Consider the following 17,856-nt stretch of genomic DNA (forward strand, 5'->3'; position numbering starts at 1 on the left):
GAGAGGAGGAAGCAGGCTCCCTGCCGAGCAGAGAGCCCGATGCCGGGTTCGATCCCAGGACCCTGAGATCATGACCTGAGCGGAAGGCAGAGGCTTAACCCACTGAGCCACCCAGGCACCCCCTCACTAGGATTTTTAAGGGGATCTAAGAAGCTGATTTGTGTCTAGAGGGAAGAATTATTAGTACGTTTCTTCACTTTCCAACTTTGATGATTGAGAATACTATTTTTTTTTTTTTAATTTTAAGCAAGATCTCTAATGCTCACCAGGATGTGAAACCTAGTGGAGATGTACTTGGAATGTGGCCTTTTATCGTCAGAACCCAGGGGCAGAAAATCAGCTCTCGAAATGCCACCTGCAGTCACAGTTTCTGATGTTAACCTGTGTTCCTCTGCCATACGGAGCCTCACGCAGTACCTACCTGTTGCTGCAGTCAGCACTAGCCAGGCTCTAACCAAGAAGCACACCTGACATCATTAACCTCTCTGAATTTGTAACACACTGAATCATTCAAGGAAGAGTCAGGTGTTCTATTCTTAGCCTTTTCCTAGGGATCATAAGATGGGTCCCAACCTATCACAAGGCCTTCCCGGGTTTTTACAGACCAATGTTCTGTCTCTTTTTTTTTTTTTTTTAGATTTTTTTTTAATTTTTATTTATTTATTTATTTATTTATTTGTCAGAGAGAGAGGAGCGAGAGTGAGCACAGGCAGACAGAGTGGCAGGTAGAGGCAGAGGGAGAAGCAGGCTCCCTGCCAAGCAAGGAGCCCGATGTGGGACTAGATCCCAGGACGCTGGGATCATGACCTGGGCTGAAGGCAGCTGCTTAACCAACTGAGCCACCCAGGCGTCCCTGTTCTGTCTCTTAATAGTCACTACCCAGCTCATGTTTAGTCACATAAGTAAAAACATAAATATATTTTTATCTCCTTGTCCATTTTCACCTTTTCTCTTGGTACTTTCCTTATGAAACAAATTATGAATATGTATATCCATCTCTAGATGAAAATAGATGTCTAAGCATACATTAGTGATATATAAAATGCACTCTGTTTATTACTAACCTGGAAATCCTAAAGTCAAAAAATAGAATAAAAAAATAATAAATAGAATCAAGAACATAGGATTTATTGATGCTCTTTAAGCCCATTGCCAAATTTCCTTTAGAACCAGTGCTTTTTTTTTTTTAATGGAATCAATGGAACATTCTAACTTGTGTGGGTTCATTAATGTGTTACTGTTCCTTGCATTTAAAAAAAAAATTTTTTTAAATAATTGATGAGCAGTCACTCTGTGCAGGGACCGGAGTCCGCTACACGTACCCATACCTGAAGCACATCTGTATTACACTAGATCACGGTTGCCCCTGGACAGAATGTGCATTTGTAATGAAGTAGAGTTTTGTTGTCCCCTTAGAGTTGTGCAGTCTTTCATGACTAGTTGGTAATTCCGTTGTGTGTCACCACTATTCTACACAGTCATCAAGACAGCCCTCTCTCAGACATGATAGACTCCTTGTTATTTTTTAGATATAAGTTACTTTTTTCGTGGCCCCTTTAGAAAGGTAATAAAGCTGGCTCTCACGAGAATTCTAAAAATCTCAGCATTTGTTGTCATCATGAAGGAACACAGAACTGGAGTATAAAGCAAATGTGTAAGTTCTGGAAGATGGGTGTGTCATGGTGCATTAGCACTGGAGGTCTAGTCCTGAAAGGGTTGCAGAGATCCACAATGATCCACAGAGCTGGAACCTGGCCCAGACCCAGCACCAGTGCAGAGGGGACCTGAGAAGCGGGAATGATGGGGAGAGGGGAGGGGGGAGGGGGTGCTGCTGCAGGGCCCAGAAGTGGAGCGCCGGAGCAATGTGACCTTTTATGTAAGAAACCCACAGTTTTATATAGAAACTGGGGTTTGAGATGAGCGTCCTTCAGTTGTAGAGAGGTTTTGAAGTCCTAGGAAGGGAACAGAACTAAGCACAGGCAGGAAATAGAAGACATTTCCATATCCGTGAGAGAGGAATAAAGGTCACCTGATATGCCCATTGTGAAATTGTAAAGGAGAATGATCAAAAGCTTGGGGAAAGATTAAAAATACCAGTGCAAAATAGGATAGTATAAAATCGTAGCTTGTAAATACTGGTGAGTTAGAGCTGGAAGTGAAGGGCTCATCCTCTCCCTTTGATGCGGATTCTCTTTGTTACGTCCCTCTGAGTTGTCGGCTGAAAATATCCTCATTATTGAGCCATAGCATATGAACCAGAGGACATTGAAATCTCAGATGCAGCAAAATAGGAAAATCTTGGAGCATTTTTCTAAAGGTGCCCCCTCTTACTTTCTATATTTATCACTTCTTTTTAGAGAGATCAATTTCAGAAGCAGGGTCTCTTTTTTTGCTCATGAAATTAAACAACTTATTCCATCTTAAGGGATAATTGGAGTCCTTTATAATGGTGATATGGACTATGATCTTGGGGCCTAATCCTAGAGTCCTCACATTGTATTCAGGTGCTAAATTTCACACTGACAGTGGCTGTGATGGTGCCTGCCCTCCCTTGGGCCTGGTTAGGTGAGTGTTCTGCACCTTTTTGGGGCCCCAAATCTTAAAAAAGATTTAAATCTTTAAAAAAATTTTAAAGTGTTTATGGAGATGTTTACATTAAGAGATAGAATTTTTTTTTCTTTTTTAAAAATATATTTAATTTATTTATTTGAGAGAGAGAGAGAGCACAACCAGCAGGAGGGGCTGAGAGGATAGGAGAAGCAAACTTCCTGCTGAGCAGGGAACCCAATGTGGGGCTCGATTCCAGGACCCTGAGATCATGACCTGAGCTGAAGGCATACACTTAACTGACTGAGCCACCCAGGTGCCCCAAGAATAAAAGGTAGAAAGCAATTTTCTTGGTCACCCAGAAGATATTTTACAGTATGTGGAAATAGCCCATTGCTTATAACCTGCTAATTAATATTTTTCATCAATAAGCATTGAAATACAGAATGTGCTTCCAAGGCCAACTGGTTTCTTTACTGTGGCTTGCAAGGTTGGTCTGTCTGGAACAGCAGTGTCCAGTAGAAATTTCTGTGATGATGGAAATGTTCTCTCTCTGTACCGTTTGGTACAGTAACAGTAGCCCCACAGGGTTACTGAGTCCTCAGGGTATGGCAAACATAACAGAGGGAGCATGGGAGCACCTTAAAATGAAAACACGACAGTCCAAAACCTTTGGGATGCGGCAAAGGCAGCCCTAAGAGGGAAGTATATAGCAATACAGGCCTTCCTCAGGAAGGAAGAAAAGTCTCAAATACACAGCCTAACCTTATAGCTAAAGGAGCTGGAAAAAGAACAGCAAACAAAGCCTAAGTCCAGCAGAAGAAGGGAAATAATAAAGATTAAAGCAGAAATCAATGATGTAGAAATTTAAAAAATCCAGTAGAACAGATCAACGAAACTGGGAGCTGCTTCTTTGAAAGAATTAACAGATTAATAAAGCCCTAGCCAGACTTATCAAAAAGAAAAGAGAAAGGGCAGAGTAAATAAGTCATGAAAGAAAGAGGAGAGATCCCAACCAACACTGCAGAAATGCAAACAATGACAAGAGAATACTATGAGCAGTCGTATGCCAACAAATTAGACAACCTGGAAGAAACAGATAACTTCCTAGAAATATATAAACTACCATGACTGAAACGAAAAGAAATAGAAAATCTGAACAGACCCATAACCAGCAAAGAAATTGAAGGAGTAATAAAAAATCTCCCAATAAACAAGAGTCCAGGGCCAGAGGGCTTCCCAGGGGAAGCAAATGTTTAACTTAATTTAATTTTTTTTTTAAAGATTTATTTATTTATTTAAGAGAGAAAGAAAGAGAGCAGTGGGGAGGGGCACAGGGAGAGAGAAAATCAGAGAATCTCAGGTAGATGTAGATGCCCTGCCAAGGAAGGAGCCTGACTCGGGGCTTGATCCCCTGACCCTGAGATCATGACCTGAGCCCAAGAGTCAGATGCTTAACCAACTGAGCCACCCAGCCAGCCCTAACTTTATTTAATTTTAATTAAATTTACTTTACATTGCATACAGGTAGCATGGCTACTGTATTGGCCACCTCGGGTCTAGAATACCACATTGCCCTCTCGTGGCTCTAGCCAAGTCTGGGCCCAGCATGGTTTAAGTCTTGTTAGTGATATTTACTCCCAGATATGGGATCTTTCATGTATTTTTCATTTTCTAATGACTTTCTAATGTCTAAGACATCATATCTTTGGGGTAATACCTTTATTTAGCTAAAGACTAGGTTTCAGTCCTTTCAGTGTAGGAAGTGGAATCATTAGCATCACCCCCCACCCCCCAAAAATTGAAGACGGATGTAAGACATCTTTGTACTTTATGTGAATTTATGGTTCTAAACCAAAGAGCCTGGTCCCTTTGGCTGTGCTTGACACCAGTGGAAGAACCTTGAGTGTTTAGTGCTTATGTAACACCTTTTGTAGAACAGGTTTCTTAAAACAGTGTTGTGGTTTGATTTTTCAGAATTTCTACAAAGAAATTGAAAGAGAAGAAATGTACATAAGGTATGTCGGCATCCCGCTTGTCCGTACCCTCTGCAGGTTTATGATAATTGCTGTTTGTCAAGTGTGTGCTAACAACTGTTGTATGACCACAGGGGTTTATCTTGTAGGAGTCATGAATCCTGGAGGTTGAATTTGGTGTATCCTGACTCCTGTGCAGATGCCAGTGCTGACATTTCGGGGGTCATATTTAGCTAAATACTATTTCACAGGGTTTTGGTATCTCTTGACTGACTCATGTGGCCCTTTTAAAAAGAGATAAGAGCACAATTTTCATGTTTTACAGTAAACCATATGATCAAATGAGAAATCAGTTTTAATTATATCATAAATAGACAATAGTATATTTTTTCAGTCTATTCTTTTAACGGATGCTATATTCTGATGTTTTATATTTTCTGCTGGATTTCCCTCCTTCGTTTGCCTTTTTCTCTAGAGGGGGTTGGCTGTGATGGATCCCCTCTCTTGGTCATTTCGAGGGGCCAGTGTCAATATTTAGCAAGATGATAACTTAGAAGAGAATAAGATTATGTTCATGTGGCTTAATGTTTAATGATGTGTTTACTATATCAAGCATGCTCTTCTAACTTGATTTCTAACAATGTTTTTAGTTTCTCCTTTATCAAAATATACCCAATAAACTTAATAAACTTCTAAAATGTAGTTTACTCTATATTAAAAAGCAATTTTATAACTTCATGGCAGAGAAATTCTTTGATCACATTCAGTGTGATCATTGGAGCTCTTTATTTTTATCGATTTGTGTTTTTATGGATTTCGGGAGGGGGTGCATTTGTAGTCAATAGAAACGTAAGAAATTACAATCAGACTTCGTGATCTCATTTCACATGTAAGATGAAAAGGAAAGAGAGACCCTTGAAGTACAATTCTGCATTCTTGGGCTGTCTTCATTTTCAACCTGAAAAAGGAGCACTTAAAATTTTTTTACAAAATACTATTGTATATTACTCTTACTGGTTTTCCTTAGTGCTTTCTGCACCAAAAGTGTTCAAGGCATTGGGAATTGTGAACTCTGTGAAGAGAAAATGTAGATACAGTTTACTGTTGAAGGTAGAGTTTAACTCTTGCAATCTTCAACACAAATGATTTGTTGACATCCTAGACGATCACTCTGTTTTGTCATCTCAGATACCTGTATAAGCTGTGTGACCTACACAGAGAGTGTGACAACTACACGGAGGCAGCCTACACCTTGCTTCTCCACGCAAAACTTCTGAAGGTAACAGAAATTGCTACATACTTTCATGATTCTGTTATTATAAATTCTGAGATGATTTAAAATTTTATTTTTCCAGGATAAATTTTAATAAACCTATAATTTAAGTTCTTACGGATTTTGACTAAATGCAGTGACATAAACAAAGATATTTCAAAGGCACTTTGATGACAGACTTGGCCCTACTGAATGCAGATTTTTTTTTTTTTTTAAAGATTTTATTTATTTATTCGACAGAGAGAGATCACAAGCAGGCAGAGAGAGAGGAGGAAGCAGGCTCGCGGCTGAGCAGAGAGCCCGATGCGGGGCTTGATCCCAGGACCCTGGGATCATGACCTGAGCCGAAGGCAGCGGCTTAACCCACTGAGCCACCCAGGCGCCCCTGAATGCAGATTTAACAAGATGTTAGAACGAATTATCACTAAGCATCATAAACACCCATCATTGGGGTGTTTGCTGTTATTGAGTTAGAGATTCTGTAGGTCCTTCTTCATGCCAGCAGGACACAGTAGTAGAAGAGGGTGCTGTCAGTAAGAAGGAATTTCTGAGGTGGACAGTTAAGAGATAAGATGAAATGTATCCCTGATTACCTTAGAGAAGAGTTCACACTGAGATACTGTATTGGTCCATCAGTTCACATGAGACCTCCCGCCTGATTCTCCTGGAGTGTTGCTCCTGAGCACAGGTCTGGCATGACAACTTTCAGTTCCAGTGATTCTTTTGTTATGCACATATCTTTTGACATTGGTTCATTCGTTGGTTGGTTGGTTTTCAATAATATATTCATGCTCTTCCCTAATATCCTTCTCGCCCAGCTAATCATAGAGTAGACCCTCAGTAAATAATGGGTTGGGTGGATGATGCATGGATGGATGGTGCATGGATGGTTGATTAGTTGGTTGGATTGAAGAATGGAAGTGTGGGTGGGTGGGTGGGTGGGTGGGTGGATAGATAGATGACTGGTTGGATGGTTGATTGGTTGGCTAAGAATGAGAATGTGGGTGGGTAGGTGGATGGGTGGACGGATGGAAGTATGGGTGGGTAGATGGATGGAAGGAAGGAGGCATGGAAGTGTGGGGGGGAAGGTGGATGGATGGGTAGATGGGTGGATGGACACGTCGATGGACAGATGAGTGGGTGGGTAAATAGATTTATCCAAATGTCTAGGTAGGTGGGAAGGTGGGAAGATGGATGGACGAGTGAATGGATGAAGGAAATGCTATACAACCTCGAGTTTTACATTTTAAAACTTCAGGTGATCATTAGATCATCCTTCCTATCACATCCTTGGAAAAAAAATTGAAAAATTATAAAGTAGATAGACAAGAACAATTAGGAGAATTAGAATTTAGTTGAGTGACCCAACAGAAAGACCGCTCATTCAAGGAATCCTGTTTTCAAAATCAGGACAGCCTTTGAGCACCAAAAACGGAACGAAAGAAAACCAGGAAAGATTACTTTAAAACGGGCATTAAGCAATGTCTGTGAATGATGAGAAGCCGTCAGGAGGATACTGTATTGGGAGTGAAACTCCCAAGAATCTTCTAGCCTTTGGACCAACCCCCAAATCTCCAGCATCTCTTGATCCTACAAATCTACACAGGCTGCTATGGAGACACTGGAGTGTGGGCATTTACCTTTGCTTGAAAACAAAAGGGTCCATGACAAAGAAAAGAGGAGAAGGCTCCATCCGGGGTGTTCATCAGTAGGCATCAATAGACCCCCCTTTGGCTTCACAACACATAAAGCTCTCACAAGGAATGCGATTAGGACGATAAAGATTTCCCTTGGCATACCTGACACCAGCCGTACCACTAGGAATTCTAATGGTTTTCATTTCTGAGGACCCCAAATTTCAATAATAAGGCATTTTTGCAAAGACAAAGGTATTTCTTTTTACCAGGATTGAAATGGGGTTGACAAAATGCTCACTCAGCCTCCTCTCTCATAGTACATAAACGTCTGTTGAGCACAGATGGGTTTGTCATAGATCACACGAGGGCATTTCACATCCCAAACCACAGGCCCGGATGCATTATCTTTTCTACTGGGACTCTGGATTTTCCAGTTAAGTGGCGAATGCTCTGTAATTTCTCTCCATATCTTTTACACCATGACGTTTCACAGTGTTCCCTAAATACGTTTTGATAATTGCAGTCAGCGTGAACTCATGCTGGTTAATCAACTTACGAAAGGCATTATTTGAAAAAAGAAAAAAAAAAGAGGAAGGGGAAAAAAGGCATTATTTGTATTGCTATGAAAAGTGTTCTTCAACGTGACAGATATATTCTTGTTCATTAACAAAACATTCTCAGATATAATCTTTTCTGGTTATTTTGTCAAAAACAAGAGCCGTAAACCCGTTAGCCTTGAGCCCTAGTAATCAGGTGAAATCATGTGAGTGTTTAAGTGGGAGGGGGGAGGGATTTTTACTTCCCTGCTCAGTATTTTTTAAGTGATTTTAAAATGCAAGGAAGTTATTCGACATCAGAACCTTATTTATTTTATTGTAGTTACACAGTAGACTCACCTAAAATTTTACGTTTATCCCCCACGAAGGTAGGACTCCAGCTAGGCCGCGAGAATCCCATAATTAATGATTTGTAGCAACTGGTTGTAGTCAGGATACGCGAGTCTGATTTTTAAGGCGAAGCCTAAAGGTACGACTGCTATGTGAGATCCGAGTGTCTTCTCTGCTGTTGACTAAAATGTTGAGCATCTCCAGATGGAGGGCAGCCCCCCGGGATGCCTCACCTGAGACAGCCCTAAATCGCCCAGCTCGTGATTCACCTCAGGAGTTACAAGGCGCTATCAGCAAGAGGACGGTTCTGTGATTTCCAGAAACTGCTGGGTTTCTCTTCTGTATGAATCGAGGCCCAGCTTTGCCTCCCTCTTGTCTTTCCTTCCTCGTGGGCTTCTGCACGGAGGTTCTGCACTCATTTCCAGGTCCCAGCAGCCCCGAGTGTCCCTGGGACCATGGCCTGCGTACGTGCAGGGCATGGGGGCCTCGCCGTGGTGCATTCTGACCAACAGTGGGCCAGGGGTGGCACTGGACACACCCTCGCCTGACCTGTCTTGTGCTTTGCTTTGACCTCAGTGGTCGGAGGACGTGTGTGCGGCCCACCTCACCCAGCGGGACGGGTACCAGGCGACGACACAGGGCCAGCTGAAGGAACAGCTCTACCAGGAAATCATCCACTACTTCGACAAAGGCAAGGTAAAAAAAAAAAAAAAAAAAAGACTTTTTTTTTTTCCTCTGCTTTCCTTTTATGTGTACCTTCCTACAGCACATGTCTTGTAACATAGGATGTTTGTGGAATCGGACAATTGTCACAGACTGTGTATTGGAAGGTTTTATGCATGGTCCACCTGCTGGGACTTCTAAGTAGAAATCCTAGCCCAAAACCCTGCAGTTCTTCCCTTTGCAGGGGCTCTGCAAGTAAGGACTAAAAAGCACAAGTGTTTTGCTTGTCCTGCCGGAGAGCACTGTGTCTGGAACCTTGATTTGGAAAAGCTTCTGGGCACGTAGAACGAATGGATTCCTTTCACAGTTTGCGTTTTTCTGTGAGCGCTGAAAACTGAATCCTGTGGTAAGACCCATAGTGCTCCGTTTTGGTGGATTCTAGATTAAGTGGCTCCCACAAATTATTTATTTCTTGGACTTCTGTGAAAAGGAAACATGCCATCATTTTTTCCAGCTAGTAACAGATCTCATTAGCGTAGTTTGTGATTCACATAAGCCGTAACTATTTGGGGGAGAGAAAAAGGTACCTGAACTTTGGAAGTTTTGAAAATCTGCCACCAAAGGGACTTTGGAGCTCATTCTGGGACTTCCTTAGGATTCTGAACTCCTCTTGGTTACCTGCTTTTCTTTCCTCACTCGGGGGAAGGTAACCAGAGACTCCATGGAGGTACCATGTGCGTCTCCTAGGGCTCCTGTAGGAAAGCACTACCAACTGAGTGGCCTTAAATGACAGCAGTGGGTTCTGTCACCATCCTGGAGGCTCTCAGTCTGACGCAAATGTGTTGGCAGGGCCGTGCTCTCTGTGTGAGGATGATGTAAGGGAGAATCTGTTCCGTGCCTTCCTCTTAGTTCCTGGGGCTGCTGGCCACCCTCAGCGTCCCAAGCTCCGCCTCCGACAGCACATGGCACCCACCCTGTATGTGTCGCCGTGTCCAGATTACCCTCTTCCAGGCCCACTGGTCTTTGGATTTACTGCCCAGTCCAGTGTGACCTCCTCTTCACTGATGACATCCAAGAGCTCTATTTCCAAATAAGATCACATTCACAGAAACCAGGGATTAAGACTTCAACCTATGTTTGGAGGGAGGGAGCGGGGGGAGGCAGGACACATACAATTCTACCCACAACAGCACTTAGAGCACAAAAGGATGATGGCCACCTCTTTTCGTGGCTGTCGATATAGACCAAACCCTGATGAAAAGATAATGTGTGTTGTATTCATTCCCTACTGTCCTTCAAATAGACAAAAAATCAAACTATTCAGAATAGCATGGAGATCGCCCAGAGGCCACTTGGAAATGTTCTGTTGGATTACGCCTGGTCCTGTAGTGGAACGGAATATATTTCTTTGTGGCAACGAGATGCTTTTGTAATTAAGGCTGATTACTAAAATTTTATTAGTTCAGCTGGGGGAACCCTGTTTCTCAGCAAAGTCCTAGAAGAAATGAGGCTGATTCAGCCATTTCTTCCTGGCTTGCCGTCTCCTGGCCTTGCCTTGGAGTGGGCAGAGCAGGAGAGGGACCTGGGGGAGCCGAATGTCACCGGGGCTGAAGGAATGTGTGCCTTTGCTCATGACCATTCTGGGCTCTCACAGTTTCAATGCCTCCTCTGACAGCGTCGGCCCTGAGACTTCCTCCTGTCACCCCTATTCCCTCCCTCACACCCTGTATTCCGGCCACGTCACCCAAATGTAGGGGGCGCTCACACACACCAGCCCGGCCTCCCTCGGCCCGGTGGCTTCTGCTTCTCCTGCTCTTGGCTGTTTTCTTCTCATCTCAGCTTGAATGTCATCCCTCCTCTGACCCCACGGTGTCTCTCCTCCTCCACAGCACTCTACAGTTTGCAGCGGTAAGTCTGTGCGTGTAGGTTGTCAGCAGCTCTATCAATAGGCCGTCCGTGCCAAGAACATAGCCGCACATTTTCTTCCCACCGTGTGTCTAATTCTCAAAATGATTGGCATGTAACCCGGTGGGCTTTTGTTGGAGAAACCAGTGAAAGAGTGCATGGATACTCAGCAGTTAAGAGTGACTCCTGACAGTGGGAAATGCTCATTTATCGCAGGTCAGTGGCCTTCAGTAAATAATAAATCAAAGAACAGAGTCCTTTTCATTTTTAGCAAAGGCAGGCTCGTATGGAAAGGGGAAAGAAAAGAATATGCTCAGTTTAGAGTAGAGTGGTTCTCAACCGGGACCCTCCCGGAGACATTTGAGGTTGGCGTGACTGGGAGAGAAGACAGCCCTCGCCCTGGTGGATGAAGGTCAGGGAACTGCTGAGCATCCTGGGACGTACAGACAGTCGTACGACAAAGAATTCTCCAGCCCAAAATGTCAGTATTACCAAGGTTGAGACATCCTGGTTTTGAAAAAGCTCAAGGGACAAAAGATTAGAGGCAGACAGAGAAGCAGGCAGAGGGAGCGCTCTCGTGTGGTCCTGTTTTCGAAGGAGACACGGAGATGGTTATGGGAAAGTGACCAGTTGGCTTTCCTGGAGTCCAGAAGACAGTGCTTGTTAATCACAGTGTACGAGGGTTGTCTCCACAGTAGCTTCTAGACTTGTCTTGGCAAAACAGATTGAAAAGCACTTTCTGAGGATTTGTTACTTTTCCACCAGAGTGTCAGAGAACCAAAGCCCCCTCATTTGTCGGAAGCTCACTTGGAGAGTGAGCACAGGTGAGGGAGAAAGTTCATCAGATGAGATCTGAAGTACCCGAGTGATGAGCTTCAAGGCACAAAAACTCAGTCTGACGTCAACAAGCATGACATTTCCTGGGAAGAAGAGAACAGAAGGAAGCAATTACTCATCGCCTCCATCAGTCCCGGTGGGTAGGAATATGCTAGAGTTTCAGCCACCCGAAGTCTCAGTGGCTCTGGGCCACCCAGCGGTGTTTTTCACTCACCACGTGTGTGTCCTGCTGTCCCAGAGCCCAGAAGGGCACAGGTTCCACTACAAAGAAGCACAGCCATGAAGGGACAGTGAGTTGCAAGTCCGGGCCTGGCACACCCTTGTCCAGAAATGACCCATGTGTTTCTGCTCATGCCATTGGCTAAAGCAAGTCATGCGACCACAGTGGGCCCCGGGGGTGGAAGTTCCCAGAAGGAGGGGCAGACGTGAAGCACCTCCCCCTCTGAGGATGTAGAAGTAGACATGTGAGTCGGGCTTCTAACGGAGGCCTCTCAGGGCCCATGGAGATTACCCCAGTAGGTGTATGTTTTAGAAAAGGTGATATACACACAAGTCCCCCAGCTAGTACAGCTCCCCACAACCGGACATGTGAAAATGGAGAGATCTCACAGAACCTGGTGTTGGGCTTTGATCGCCATTTCTCCATAGTTGAATTTCCTTCTTCCATCAGGGCAGGGCTGGGCATGGCATGCACAGCAGGAGAAAGTGGGCTCCTGTTCCCTGTGCCTAGGACCCTGGAAACTGCCCAGCCGGGGAGGGAGGGAGGTAGGAGGTCACAGAGGGGATCTGATTTGGGCATTTTGTGCCAGATCACTTTCATGTGGACATGGGTGTCCCTGCCAGGTGCAGGTCTGTGCAGGACTTGAGAAAAAGAACGTCCTCTGTGCCTTTTCGGAACACAGTGGAGTAAGACAAGTGGCTGTGCTCATTGCTGCAGATCACCAAAGCTGATTTTGGGAGAGCCTCGATGTACACGTCTCTGTTTCCAGATTGCAGTCACCTTGGGGGAAGCCTATCTCACAGTGGCTCTTGGGTGATGGATGGCAAGTGTTCTCGGCAATGGGAACTTGAGAAGGGCCTCAGTTAATGCGGGGGACCCCTGAGCAGGTGCCCTGCGGAAGCTGGTGTTTAGGCAGTGCTGTGGGACTGTAACCTGAGTATTCTGATCCTAGAGTCACAAGGGGCATGTGGTCATTGGCACCTGAACATAGTCATTGGCATCTGAAGTGTGGCCAGTCCAAACCAAGACGGGCTGTCAGCATCTAATACATGCGGGATTTTTAAGACTGAGTGTAAAATAGAGAACATCGTTCAGAGCGGAGTTGTTTGTGCCAGCAATTCACATGGTCAAGTCCTAATCTCGAGGACCTCTGTCTATGAAAGAGTTGACAAAGCAAAGTGAGGTCACTGGGATGGGCCCTGATCCAATCAGACCCATGCACTTCTAAGAAGAGATTAGGACACAGACACACAGTAAGGACCCTGTGAGGGCAGAGTGAGAAGAGGTGCCTGTACACGCCAAGGACAGAGGCCTCCCAAGAAACCATCCAGCCGGGGGCTTGGTCTTGGGCATGCAGCCTCCAGAACTCTGAGGGGATAAGTGAAGGGCAGATATCCAGTCCATGTACGTTCTTGCGGCCACTAGAGCGACTCATGCCAGCATCAAGTATCTCACTAATTTCTGTGTTCTGATTACGTGCCAGAATGGTAATGTTGTAGGTAAATTTTACTAAAATGAATTCCACTTTTTAAAATGTGGCTACTAGTAATTGACATGACATACTTCCTGTGCATCATGTTTCTATCGGACGGTGCTGATCTGAGCCAAAGACTCTGAATGTCTAGACCCTGGTCCTGCTGGCACATCCGTCCACGTGCTGGTGTGAAGGGAGGGTTTGTCCTTCACCCTCCGGGGCCGTCTCAGGCAGCTGGGACTGCTTCTCTGCCTGTTGGCACTCGTGCTGAGTGGATATTTGAAAAACTAGACAGTATCTAAGAGAACTAGAACATGGGGACCAAAGCCAAGAAATAATAGAACTTATGTCAGAACGGAAAGGGAAAGCATGATAACTAGCATCAAAATTAGATTTTTTTTTCTTGTGACCCAATGTCTTTTCTACAATTTGGGGGGAAAAAAACCTGTCAGGAGTGTGGGAGTTATTCACATCAGGACATTTGAGGGGATGCGTGAGTCAGGGACTCCTTTATGGCAGAGGATTCTTGGAAGGGAAAACACGGGGCAAATGTTAGGAAAGGAAAGAGGCAGAAACAGAGCTGTGAATGAAGATAAACCATGAGAAACCAAGAAAAACCAACAAAGCTTTGTTGGAGCAAGAGGCAGCTTTTTGGTGCTTATTTTATTTTATTTTTAAAATGGAGCATTATGCCCCTCAGGTATGTTGTTCTCTTTCCTGCTTTGACCAAAATCAGTTATAATCTCATTCTCAGTTTCCAAGCTCTGAAGGAGGAGTCACATTCTCTCATTGTGATTTACGTATTTAAGTGCCTTTGGGAACGACGCGCTCTGATACCTGCACTGGCTGGGCCAGGATCCTACCTGAGGCCCCGCTGAGCACTTCCAGTCTTTGGACAGAGAAGGTCCTTCTAGAGCCAGCTCATCCACAGTCCTCTTTGCATGAGCTCTCTCCTCCCGGCGTCTAGTCCCAGGGGCCTGCCCCCCTCTCCCTGCCACTCTTCCCCGGGGGCCACCACACTTCATGAAACATACAGTAAAGTGTGTGGCCACAGTATCTAGCATGGCTTGAAGCACTTCAAAGATTCCCATGCCCCTGGGGTCCCCCACCTCCTCCTTCAAGCCTCTCTCTACCCACAACATCTGGCCTTTGTCGAGAAAAGGCCTGATGCTCTTTGATTCCCAACTGCCTGGACTTGCCATGGTCTTCCCTGGGTGTGGAAGGTCCCTTGTCACCTGCTGTTGTGTTCCCACGCTCTCTCCATGTTGGACCCTCCCTGCCCCCACCATCCATGAAGATGTCTCCTAGGCACCCTTTGCCCTGGCCTTAGAACTATTTCTATGTCTCCTGTCTCCGTGCTTTGAATATCTCGCTCTTTTCAGCCCCCTGAGTACCCGGGGATCTTGGTAAAATGCAGACTGGGATTCAGTAGGTCTTGGATAGGGCCCGAGGCTGCAGATTTCTAAGCGGCTCCTGGTAATGACAAGGGAGCAGGTCCAGGGACCACCTCAGTCACCAGGCCCTGCTTTGGCTGAAGCTCCTTGAGCTTCTGTGTCCCTCTCAGGGAGACCGGGGCTTCATAGAAACTGGACACTCGGGCGAAAAACGTTTTTAGTAAGCTTTACTTTTGAGAGCAGTTTCAGGTTCACAACAGAATTGAATGGGAAGTGCAGGGAGTTCCCCTCCCCCTCCCCCACCCCCACCCTGACACAGGCGCAGCTCCACCACCATCAGCGGCTCGTCCTTTACTGAGTGGAGCCCCTTCCGGCCGGCACTTGAGCAAAGACTCAGAAGGGCACCGTCACTCAGACCTACCACAAAGTGCCTTCCGTTGGGCACCTTTGTCTCCTCTGTGTGGTCTTGCTTCCTGGCCCAGACTCTGAGTCCCTGAGAGATCTAAGGGGGCAGAGCCCTGAGCTCACTTCTGCAGTGTGTGAGCTCTGGGGAGGCTGGGAACGCTTCCCCAGCCCCCTTTCCCAAGCCTGATGCTTGCTGGTTCTCCAGCACCACGTTCACTGCAGAGCCTGCAGATCAGACAAAGATAATCTTGCAAAACCTGACCCGTTTTTCCTTCCTGGATTCTGTGCATCTTCTAGAAACGACAGTTCTCGGTCAGGATGGCTGCGGAGGCTCCTCAGTGAGTGAGCAGGACCGGGAGGGCGTCCGGGGTGGGCCACGCCCTCTGATTTCATTGCTGACCCAGGTTCTACCCCCAACGCCACGATCTGCGCGGCGTGATCTGCGCGATCGCGGGATGCAGGATCATTTAAATCACAAGAATTTGGTGTGATCTCACATTTATTTCATCTTAAGGAGAAAACATTACAGCTCTGATTTAAAAACATATATCCGGGTAAGGGGACCTCATGGCATCATTGGATTTAAAGGCTGGGGATCACGAAATTCTAAAATGGAAACTCAGTAGGGCCTCAGTCTGGCAAAAGTATGACTCAGTTAAAGCTTCACCGATGCAGGCTGTCACCATGTGGCCGGATCCCTGTGTAATTAAGAAAGTCTTCATTATGTCCTTAATGGACGGAACCTTGACGCATTCCAGTGCTCATTTGCACTGTTAAATTTATTCATCTTCCCAAGGGACACAGGGACAGAATCCAAGGCAGGGACGTCCCTCAGACACCTTGGCGGGCAGTGAAGGAGTGGGTGCCCGTGGAAGGCGTCCCAGGGGCTGCAGGGACGGCGGAGGACAAGGGACCAGGCTTGGAGTATATTAAAACTTTCTCTGCCTTTGTGCTCTGAACACTAATGCTGAATGGATTTTCTGCTGCTTAATACCGGACACTCCGGCTTTTGAATTACGTCCTGTTATCTTTCCGTGTTTCTTCCACACGAAGTCATTCTTCTATTTTTGCCTTTCTGTTGTTTTAAAAAGTTTTGAATGTCTTTCAGCCAAGCTCTTGGGCTTTTCATCTTTTTCTCTGTCTCCAAAAAACGTCATTTCCATCTGTTGCCCCTTTCATTCTCTTACAGTTCTTCCTTCCTGGGCTAATAACCACTCCTTGCTCCTTCTCCATTCTGTTCTTACCACCCGTTTGAGCGTCCCCCTGAAAGCCTGCTGTCGGGTTTCATCCTGGCAGACGGGTGTTCTTTCCCGAACACGCTCTGCATTGTCTGCCTTATTGTGTTTGGTTGAGGCCTAGTAATTTTCAATAAAGCCCTTAATCCAAGTGCTTCGCTGAAAATTACCAGGCTTCTCTATGGAGGATGAGGCAAAAATAGCAGCCGCGCTATCAGGAGAGCGGCGTCGGAGTGCGGGAGTGCGCAGTAAGCCGCGTTAAGCCACCTCGGAAACTGGGAAGCAGCCCAGCGGCGCCTGGAGAGGGAGCAGGACTGCTGGCCGGCGTGCGGGGCGAGGCTCCGACTCGGCTTCCAGCCGCAGCTCCGTTTCCTTTTCCCTTAAAATAACCTCGCCTCGACAAAGTTCGCACTTTGCCTTGTGCCCAAGTCAAAAATGAGGCATCGCGCGTCTTCCTGTGAACTAAAAATAGGGATTTGAGGAGCCAGTGTCTGCATTTGGTGAAATGATTCCATTTCTTCTCTAAGTCTTTGGGGTGAAGTTTTCCCATCCGATGAGTTTCCCTTTTAAAGCGCGGCGGCGATTGCGGGAATTCAGGCACAGGCAGAGTCACCGTCTTCCTGGGTTACTCTCAGCATCCCCAGGTGTTTGGGCGTCTGGGTATTTGCCAGCATCTGTTCAGTTAGGGAGAATCTGACCTGCTAATGTGTTCCCAGAGATCACGTTGATACTTATTTGCTCCTATAAAAAAGGAATAAATTTGTCTTTTTATCAAAGCATGAGCAAAATCAGTGCTTAGAGTCTGTAACCACACTACTCCCCACGGTCTGCAGGGTCCCTAACAGGTGTTCCATGGCCAGGGCTGGAATGACGGAGGCCTGCCTCCAGGGGGGCTAGTCCACCCCCGGGCTTGTGTGCAAGCAGATACGTAAAACCTTCCTCTGGTCCGTCATGCTGGTGGGTTCTGGGTGTACCAGTCTAACAGGTGTGGGAGTGACTGCTTCTTTTAGGGAGAAAGGAAAGCCTTCCTGGAGGAGGTGACACACAGATTGGCTCCTGAGGAAGGAGATAAAGTTTGCCTGGCGATGGCTGGGAGAAGCAGAAATGGTAAGGAGTGGGAGTCGTGCTAGCTCACGGAGGGCTCCCGGGCCATCTTGTTTTTCTGGGGATGCCAAGGAATGTGTCTACAGGCTGCGGGGGTGAGGGGTCCCAAGACACATGGATGTAGGAGACTTGAGAGCCACTTAGCCCTTGGCCTCGTACGTCTCCTGAGGATTGGATTTACTGCATCAGGCACAAGGAGCCCTTGAGATCACATGAAAAGAGGCAGCGGTGACTTCCTTTTCCTTTTGCCCAGCGGAGGAGGGCGGTGTTGCTGGGGGCTGGGGGGTGGAGACCTGTGG

The 17,856-nt window shown here is 46.0% G+C and overlaps 1 protein-coding gene across 2 annotated transcripts in view; it reads left to right on the forward strand.

The window, feature by feature from the left end:
- DOCK1 (dedicator of cytokinesis 1) overlaps window positions 1–17,856 on the forward strand; it is a 491,527-nt gene that overhangs the window by 430,849 nt on the left and 42,822 nt on the right. For both annotated transcript variants that reach the window (XM_032314015.1, XM_032314016.1), the window contains exons 36-38: window positions 4,525–4,565; window positions 5,712–5,802; window positions 8,897–9,016. In XM_032314015.1, coding sequence (XP_032169906.1) covers window positions 4,525–4,565; window positions 5,712–5,802; window positions 8,897–9,016 — 252 coding nt within the window. The remainder of the gene's footprint in view (window positions 1–4,524; window positions 4,566–5,711; window positions 5,803–8,896; window positions 9,017–17,856) is intronic.

The sequence above is a fragment of the Mustela erminea genome, chromosome 14 (assembly GCF_009829155.1).
Source record: "Mustela erminea isolate mMusErm1 chromosome 14, mMusErm1.Pri, whole genome shotgun sequence".
In the NCBI taxonomy this organism is placed as follows: domain Eukaryota; kingdom Metazoa; phylum Chordata; class Mammalia; order Carnivora; family Mustelidae; genus Mustela; species Mustela erminea.